The sequence below is a fragment of the Dama dama genome, chromosome X (assembly GCF_033118175.1).
Source record: "Dama dama isolate Ldn47 chromosome X, ASM3311817v1, whole genome shotgun sequence".
NCBI lineage: Eukaryota > Metazoa > Chordata > Mammalia > Artiodactyla > Cervidae > Dama > Dama dama.
The window spans coordinates 118734906-118744791 of record NC_083714.1 but is presented as its reverse complement, the minus strand read 5'-3'; the positions used below and the strand labels follow the sequence as shown (position 1 = coordinate 118744791).

The following is a 9886-nucleotide window of genomic DNA, read 5'->3' as shown; positions in this document are numbered from 1 at the left end:
GTGTTGGAGAAGACTCTTGAGGGTCCCTTGGACTGCAAGCAAATCTAACCAGTCCATCCTAAAGGAGATCAGTCCTGAGTATTCATTGGAAGGACTGATGTTGAAGCTGAAACTCCAATGTTTTGGCCACCTAATGCAAAGAACTGACTCATTTGAAAAGACCCTGATGCAGGGAAAGATTGAAGGTAGGAGGAGAAGGGGATGACAGAGGGTGAGATGGTTGGATGGTATCACCGACTCAATGGACATGAGTTTGAGTAAACTCCTGGAGTTGGTGATGGACAGGGAGGCCTGGAATGTTGCGGTCCATGGGGTCACAAAGAGTTGGACATGACTGAGTGACTGAACTGAACTGAGCACCCAATGACATTTTTTCTAGGAAGGTATGAAATTTAGATAAGTTACAATAAATATATAGATAGACGTAGAGATTTCCATTTTTGTCCTTTGCACCAAATAGCATAAAATCACTATTTTATATCCTGGCTGAATATCAGAATCACTTGTGGCACTTCTTAAAAGTACAGTTGTTCCTTGAACAACATGGGTTTGAACTGTGTGGATTCACTTATCATACAGTACTACTCAATCTGGGGTTGACTGAATATGAAGATGTGGAACCATAGATATAAAAGGCTGACTGTAAAATCATACCTGAATTTTAGACTGTGTTGGGGTTCACACCCATAACCCCAAAGTTGTTCAAGGGTCAATTGTACATATGCCCTGGACCTGCTGAGAAATTGAGAATTTCCTCAAATAATTTTGATTCACAGCCAAGAGTTGAAACCCTTGGGCATAAAGTCATTTGACCACAGTGTCGGCAAGAGAATATAGTCCAAGATCACCTTTTTAAAATAAAAGGCTTAAGAGTAAGGGAAAACAAATCACTTATTAAAATTCCCAAAAAAGGTTAAGAATGAACAGTATCAGGCTAATATTTTTTCCACATTTCTAGAAAGTATCTTTTATTTTCATATATAGAAATTTCCAGAAAAAATACAAGTGGTGATCCTATCACTCATGCACATAGTGTATGCATATTTTATAATCTGATCCACACTTCCAGTTCAAATTGATTATTTCCTAAATATTATAATCTAACACAGGCAGCTCTATTTTATAAGGTAGTTGAAGCCATGTACACATGAAATTATCTGGTATCTCTAATTTTCTCGAAGAGATCTCTAGTCTTTCCCATTCTATTGTTTTCCTCTATTTCTTTGCATTGTTCACTATCTTATCTCTCCTTGTTATTCTTTGGAACTCTGCATTCAGAAGGGTATATATTTTTCATTTTCTGCTTTGCCTTTCACTTCTCTTCTTTTCTCAGCTATTTTAAGGCTTCCTCAGACAACCATTTTGCCTTCTTGCATTTCTTTTCCTGGGGATGGTTTTGGTGACCACCTTCTGTACAATGCTACAAACCTGCATCCATAGTTCTTCAAGCACTCTATCAGATCTAATCCCTTGAATCTACTTGTCACTTCCACTGCATAATCATAAGGGATTTGATTTAAGTAATACCTGAATGGCCTAGTTGTGTTCCTTACTTTCTTCAGTTTAAGCCTGAATTTTGCAATAAGGAGCTCATGATAAGCAAACATAGAATACAATTTTATCTCACTGAGAAATTGATCATGTAGTTCTCTTCCATGTTTAATGTATGATTCTAACATTAAAATCAACTTATCAAAAAGACAGTGTTATTATTCTATTTCTTTACAGACTCAACAATTAAATGCCTCTATAACTGCTTAAATTGGTTTACAGTGTGACATTGGATATTTGATCCTTTGCTTCCTTCATAAACGATTATAGGATAGCATGAGCTTTCTAAGAGAAATAGAGACCCTCTCAATAGGTAAGTTAATTAAAGCCATTGTAATAAAACCTTAAGTGAAAACTGCTATACTGTCCAAACTAAAGCCGTCTGAGAGCACTTAGAACAGTCCATCACTTGATCTTGTACCTTGAGAACAGAGATCATGTTTGACTCTTTTTTGTATCTCCAGAGTCAAACAGTGTCTGACACATAATTGGAATATATAAATGGCTGTTGAATTAATGTGATGCACAAATAAATTAATTAAAAATACCTAGATTGGTCTATGTCTCCTACTATAATATCCTTAACTTCTAAGAAAATATATTGACCTTTTAATTTCAAATACATGCATAATATATGTATTTACTTGAGACAATAAAGAAAGAAAAACAGCAGTTTATTTTGTTTTGGTCTGCTTCACTGGAATACAAATCCCACAGGAACAGACTCTTTGTTACTAATATATACCCAAATCCCATATCAGTGCCAGGGGCCACATTAGGTAATCAATAAATATTTGTTGAAGGAATGAATGAAAGACAATTTGAGATCAATGGTGTTTCCTACCACTATGGCTCATTCCATCCAACATAATTGAGGGGTTAAAAAAATGCTTGCTGAATGGCAGTGAAAGGACAAATGAGGCTGGAGGGGATGAATATATCCACATGTGCTTTCTCTAAGAATGCATCTAAGTCTTTTGTTTTCTGACAGAGAAAAGAGAAGTTCGCACTTACCCAAGAGGAAGGAAATTGGTAAGTCAAGTGAAAGGGCTGGGTTTCCACGACTGTGCTGAAAGATTAAGAGATGAGAGAGAACAAAGGGAGCAAACATGAAGTTCAAAAAAGAGTGAAAGCTGCAGAGGTGCAAAGATTCACTGAGGCTCTGGAGGTGGCACTCCGCTGTCAGGCAAGTGTGAACTTGACCAGAAAGAGAAAAGTGGAGATCACTGGGGTTAATGAGGTCCAGGAACCCAAAGAAGAACCTATCAAAAGTGTCATCAGTATGGGTGTTGAAGTCACTGACAAGAGCTGTCTTCAAATAGAGCTCTATAATAGTAAATATAACCATGATACCAGAAGAGGACTGTTTAATGAAACAATCACATTAGGGCACCATTCAAATAAGTTGTGCACAGAAATCATGCACCTAATTAACTCCAAGTTAATTCACTCACTTACATTAGTGAATAACATTTTAATATTATACAAGCCAGACGCTCAGCATAGTCTCCCTGCCTCAGCCAGGCCTGGGTGGAACCTGGAACACCGCGCTCGCGCCCTTCTCTGACCCCAACGGATTCTCTCCGGCTTCCGGACCCTCAAAAACGGACTCGCCGTCCAGTCCCATGGCGGAGCCCACTGCCTAACGCCAGAGCCCATCCTGGGAACGCCTCGAAGATCCCGTCGCCGCACACCCTGGGAAAGCTCTGAGGCAGCGGCTGCCTCCGTGCCCGCTGCTGCAAGACCCGCGGCTGCTGCTTCCCCTCGGCTTTCACCGTGGCCTTCGCGCCCGCCGTGCCCAAGCCGCCAGCCATGATGCCCGCTCCCTCGCATGAGAGCCAGAACTACCACCCAGACTGCGAGGCCGGCGTCAACGGTCAAATCAACCTGCAGATCTACGCCTCCTATGTGTACCTGTCCATGGCCTTGTACTTCGACAGGGACGACGTGGCCTTGAAGCGCTTCTCCCACTTCTTCCTGCGCTGCTCTCACAAGCATAAGGAGCAGATCGAGGGCCTGATGCACCTGCAGAACCGTTGCGGGGGCCGCTTCTGTCTCCGAGACCTCAGAAAGCCTGACCGCACTAACTGGGAGAGCGGCCTTCAGGCCATGCAGAGCGCCCTGCACCTAGAGAAGAGCGTCAACCAGAGCCTGCTCGACCTGCACCAGCTGGCCACTGACAAGAACGACCCTCACCTGTGCCACTTCCTGAAGACCCGCCACCTGGGCCAGCAGGTTGAGTTCATCAAGGAGCTGGGGGACCATGTCAGCAACCTGCAGAAGATGGGGGCGCCGGAAGTCAGCATGGCAGAGTACCTCTTTGACAAGCTCACCCTGGGTGACGGTGACAAAGAGGACTGAGCTTGAACTGGACCTTTTTTTTCTTCCAGTTTTACCAGGTCTTCAAATAAAGTTATTGATTCTTCAAATAAAGTTATTAGTTGATGCATAAATAAGGGTCTCTGATTCGTGTGTGCAAATCTCTCCTTTTAACTTTTAAACAGGAATCCAGGAGTCTCTCCACCCACCAATGCCCCATCTGTGTGCAGCTCAGGACCTCCACAGAGGGAAGGCCTTACATGGACCCTTGGAAAACACAAAATCCGTCTTCCCCTTATAAACAATGTGGGTATATGGGGCAGACTGGGTTGGGGTGGGATGGGGTGGGGGTGAGGTAGGGCCCTGGTGAGTGTGGGTGCATGTGCATAGTAAAAGTATAGAAGTATAGCCTGAAAATCAGGATTGCAGTTGCCTCTGGCGAAGAACTGAAGGGAATGGGATTGGGCAGGGGTTAAAATAAAGGGAGTCTTCAGTTTCATCTGAACTGTTTATATTCATTAAAGTATACAAATATTATTGGTTAAGTATGAGTAGCAAGCCCTGGAGAAGGAAATGGCAACCCACTCCAGTATTCTTGCCTGGAAAGTTCCATGGACAGAGGAGTCTAATGGGTCCATGGAGTCGCGAAGAGTCAGACACGACTGAGCGCTATCCACACACACACATGAATAGCAAGATGGAGTGTTGAGAGGATGACTTGGGAGTCTGAATGGTAGAGAACCTCTTTGACAATTTCACTCTTGGCAACAGTGATTATGGAAAAATGAGTGTTAAAGCTGGCTTGCCCATTAACATGGAGGTGACTTCCTATGGTCAGCAGTGCCTGGCATGCATATTGCAATAACTAAACTTTCACTTATGTATGTTTTCTTTTCTTTGTATCATATGTATATATGTATGCATGGATGTGTGTGTATATATATATGTATATACATTTTTATTCCAACCAGCAGCAGAGTTCATTTTAAATCTCTAGACTAGATTCTGAATGTATGCTTAAGAAGATGCCCTTTGTTGAAAAGCAGTTAGGTGATTACATTACTGGAAATGGGACCAGCTGCTTCCAAGACCTTTCCTGAGCCTGGCTGTATTTCTGCCCTTGGGTTTTATACATCTAACTTGATTTAGTTATTATTTGCTACCAAGAGAACTTAATAATATGTCTTATTATCAACACACCTTTACCAGCCTCTGCTGTAATTATCTACAGTAGAATAAATAGCTCTTCTAGGGTAATACATGACATTTTTCTCTTCATCCTTACCACAGAGTCTACTGAAAAGAAGAATCAAAGGGTGGAAGGGATCAAATGAAAACAATTGCCTGAATGAAAATAGAAAATACTGAAGGCTGCTACCACATGCATCCCTTCTCACTCAGAAGTGTTTCCCTCATAATTTACAGAATTTTAATTCCTTAGACCAACCTTCCAAAGAATGTATTCAGTATCAGGCAGTGCCACAAAAACATTCACAAGTGTTCAGTGAAAAGTTTTTATGAATCAAAGTAACAGGATTTCATGTTTGTTTCTTTTTCAGTTATGGCTTACTCTAGGAATTTTATGAATGATGTAAAAAATATGCATTGTGACTTTATAACACAGGGATAAGGTATTCAAGGTTTCCCAAACATTCTGATCATGGGAGCCTTCTTCTACTAAACCTCACAGAACAGTACTCCAAAGAAAATAGCTTTGGAAAAAATGTTAAAAGGCTCCCACCATGTTGTTCCAGAAGCACATCAGTTCAGTTCAGTTGAGTCGCTCAGTCGTGTCCGACTCTTTCCGACCCCAAGGACTGCAGCACGCCAGGCCTCCCTGTCCATCACCAACTCCCGGAGTTTACTCAAGCTCAGGTCCATTGAGTCAGTGATGCCATCCAACCATCTCATCCTCTTCTCCTCTCCCTTCAATCTTGCCCTGCATCAGAGTCTTTTCAAATGACTCAGCTCTTCACATCAGGTGACCAAAGTATTGGAGTTTCAGCTTCAACATCAGTCCTGCCAATGAACACCCAGGACTGATCTCCTTTAGGATGGACTGGTTGGATCTCCTTGCAGTCCAAAGGACCCTCAAGAGTCTTCTCCAACACCACAGTTCAAAAGCATCAACATTTCTGTGCCCAGCTTTCTTTATAGTCCAACACTCACATCCATACATGACTACTGGAAAAACCATAGCCTTAACTAGATGGACCTTTGTTGGCAAAGTAATATCTCTGCTTTTCAATATGCTGTCTAGGTTAGTCATAACTTTCCTTCCAAGGAGTAAGCATCTGTTTATTTCATGGCTGCAGTCACCATATGCAGTAATTTTGGAGCCCAAATAAATAAAGTCTGACACTGTTTCCACTGTTTCCCCATCTATTTGCCATAAAGTGATGGGACCAGATGCCATGATCTTAGTTTCTGAATGTGGAGCTTTAAGCCAACTTTTTCACTCTCCTCTTTCAGTTTCATCAAGAGGCTTTTTAGTTCTTCTTCCCTTTCTGCCATAAGGGTGGTGTCATCTGCATATCTGAGGTTATTGATATTTCTCCCAGCAATCTTGATTCCAGCTTGTGCTTGATCCAGCTCAGCGTTTCTCATGATGTACATGTATGCATCTCATGATGCATATAAGTTAATATACAGCTTTGACAGTAGCAATATACAGCTTTGACGTACTCCTTTTCCTATTTGGAATCAGTCTGTTGTTCGATGTCCATGTTGTTCCATGACCTGCATACAGATTTCTCATGAGGCAGGTCAGGTGGTCTGGTATTCCCATCTCTTTCAGAATTTTCCACAGTTTATTGTGATCCACACAGTCAAAGGCTTTGGCAGAGCCAATAAAGCAGAAATAGATGTTTCTCTGGAATTCTCTTGCTTTTTCAATGATCCAGAAGATGGCAATTTGATCTCTGGTTCCTCTGCCTTTTCTAAAACCAGGGATTAGAATGAAAACTGACCTTTTCCAGTGCTGTGGCCACTGGTGAGTTTTCCAAATTTGCTGACATATTGAGTACACCACTTTCACAGCATCATTTTTTAGGATTTGAAATTGCTCAACTGGAATTCCATCACCTCCACTAGCTTGGTTCGTGGTGATGCTTCCTAAGACCCACTTGACTTCACATTCAAGGATGTCTGCCCCTAGGTGAGTGATCACAGCCTCGTGATTATCTGAGTCGTGAAGATCTTTAGTTCTTCTGTGTGTTCTTGCCAACTCGTCTTAATATCTTCTGCTGCTATTAGGTCCATACCATTTCTGTCCTTTATTGAGCTCATCTTTGCATGAAATGTTTCCTTGGTATCTTTAATTTTCCTGAATAGATCTCTAGTCTTTCCCATTCTATTTTTTCCCTCTATTTCTTTGCACTGATCACTGAGGAAGGCTTTGTTATCTCTCCTTGCTAGTCTTTGGAACTCTGCATTCAAATGGGTATATCTTTCCTTTTCTCTTTTGCTTGTCTCTTCTCTTCTTTTCACAGCTATTTGTAACGCCTCCTCAGACAACCATTTTGCCTTTTTGCATTTCTTTTCCTTGGGGATGGTCTTTCTCCCTGTCTCCTGTACAATGTCACGAACCTCCATCCATAGTTCATCAGGCATTCTATCAGATTTAGTCCCATAAATCTATTTCTCTCTTCCACTGTATAATCGTTAGGGATTTGATTTAGGTCATACGTGAATGGTCTAGTGGTTTTCCTTACTTTCTTCAATTTAAGTCTGAATTTGGCAATAAGGAGTTCATAATCTGAGCCACAGTCAGCTCCTGGTCTTGTTTTTTCTGACTGTGTAGAGCTTCTCCATCTTCGGCTGCAAAGAATATAATCAGATTTCGGTGTTGATCATCTGGTGATGTCCATGTGTAGAGTCTTCTCCTGTGTTGCTGGAAGAGGGTGTTTGCTATGACCAGTGCATTCTCTTGGCAGAACTCTATTAGCCTTTGCCCTGCTTCATTCTTTACTCCAAGGCCAAATTTGCCTGTTATTCCAGGTGTTTCTTGACTTCCTACTTTTGCATTCCAGTCCCCTATAGTGAAAAAGACATCTTTTTGGGGTGTTAATTCTAGAAGGTCTTGTAGATCTTCATAGAACCGTTCAGCTTCAGCTTCTTCAGCATTACTGGTCAGGGCATAGACTTGGATTACCATGATATTGAATGGTTTGCCTTGGAAACAAACAGAGATCATTCTGTCATTTTTGAGATTGCATCCAAGTACTGCATTTCGGACTTTTTGTTGACCATGATGGCTACTCCATTTCTTCTATGAGATTCCTGCCCACAGTAGTAGATATAATGGTCATTTGAGTTAAATTCACCCATTCCAGTCCATTTTAGTTCGCTGATTCCTAGAATGTCGACATTCACTCTTGCCATCTCCTGTTTGACCACTTCCAATTTGCCTTGATTCATGGACCTAACATTCCAGGTTCCTATGCAGTATTGCTCTTTAGAGCATTGGACCTTGCTTCTATCACCAGTCACATCCACAACTGAGTGTTGTTCTTGCGTTGGCTCCATCCCTTCATTCTTTCTGGAGTTATTTCTCCACTGATCTCCAGTAGCATATTGGGCATCTACAGACCTGGGGAGTTCATCTTTCAGTGTCCTATCTTTTTGCTTGTTCATACTGTTTATGGGGTTCTCAAAGCAGGAATACTGAAGTGGCTTGCCATTCCCTTCTCCAGGGGACCACATTTTGTCAGAACTCTCCACCATGACCCATCCATCTTGGGTGGCCCTACACGGCATGGCTCATAGTTTCACTGAGTTAGACAAGGCTGTGGTCCATGTGATTAGATTGGTTAGTTTTCTTAGTTACCAGAAGTACATACCTGGTAACTAAACCTCATTCATGTTTTCACTTAGAGGTCATTATGAGAAATTGGAACCTTTGCTGAGAAGGTTCCAGGACAGTAAGTTTTAGGACAGTAAGTGTAATGCAGGGCCCTCATCATGAGAGTGGGTAGATATCACACACATCCATTTTGCTTCTTGATAGGCAACTCCTGTCAGGAAATGGAAATAGAAAATGGAAATTCTAATTTCCATTTCTAAATAAATGGCTTCTGGGAATGATGACACTGATATTTCTCCAGCACTTCTATTAAAGTCATGAGAAAGTCCAAGGCTACCAAATAGCTTGTATTCTTCCCCTCCCTCTACCTATGTATTCATCTCACCAGCAGCAGAATTATTCATTTCTTTTCCAAACTGTATAGGCCAATTTTGGTCAATAATACATTTTTTGGTCAAAGTAAGTCTGTGCCTGCATCTTTTTGAAAATGAGATGAGAGTTCCTCTCACCAAAGCATGCTGACATTTCTCAGAATTCAGACATTTAAGCATAAGAAAGAAAAAAATAATAATAAGGCATACATGCTACAAAACATTTTATTAATAAATTCCAGGATTAAATAAATATATAATGAGTAATGTGCTTAATATGTAGCATTTTTTCCTCCAATAGAGATGATCAACATTATCCACATCATTATTTGATTTTTGAATGAGCATCTTATTGCCAATTCTCTTCAGGTTCAACAGAGGACTTATCAAGTTTCTCTCCAGTACTAAAATACATGATATAATTTTATAAATTGAAACTGCAATATTCCCAAATAATAGAGGACATGAGACAATATCAAAAATATTGCATATATTTTTATTTAAATGTGTTCCCACAGCTACTCTCAAGTATCAATTTTCATGACACCTCCAACAAATTTGATAAGGTGTCTATTTTATTCCCTGGCAGATTAAACATAATACAAAGCCATTGTTTTCTCAATATGGAAAATATTCTATCACTCTAATAGATGATTATATTCCATTCAGTTCAGTTCAGTTGCTCAGTTGTGTCCAACTCTTTGTGACCCCATGGACTGCAGCATGCCAGGCCTCCCTGTCCATCACCAACTCCCAGTGTTTACTCAAACTCATGTCCATTGAGTTGGTGATGCCATCCAACCATCTGTGGAGATACCCCACGTCCAAGGTCAGAGAAATC

At 41.0% G+C, this 9886-nt stretch overlaps 1 protein-coding gene across 1 annotated transcript; it reads left to right on the top strand.

The window, feature by feature from the left end:
- The first annotated feature begins 3366 nt into the window (after positions 1-3366).
- On the top strand, positions 3367-3912 carry LOC133052850 (ferritin heavy chain-like). Its single transcript, XM_061137680.1, has one exon. The coding sequence runs from the start codon at positions 3367-3369 to the stop codon at positions 3910-3912; it is 546 nt and encodes a 181-aa protein (XP_060993663.1).
- The last annotated feature ends 5974 nt before the right edge of the window (positions 3913-9886 follow it).

Bases quoted from the DNA above. Each gene is read 5' to 3' on its own strand.
- LOC133052850 (XM_061137680.1), top strand. From the start codon at position 3,367: ATGCCCGCTCCCTCGCATGAGAGCCAGAACTACCACCCAGACTGCGAG.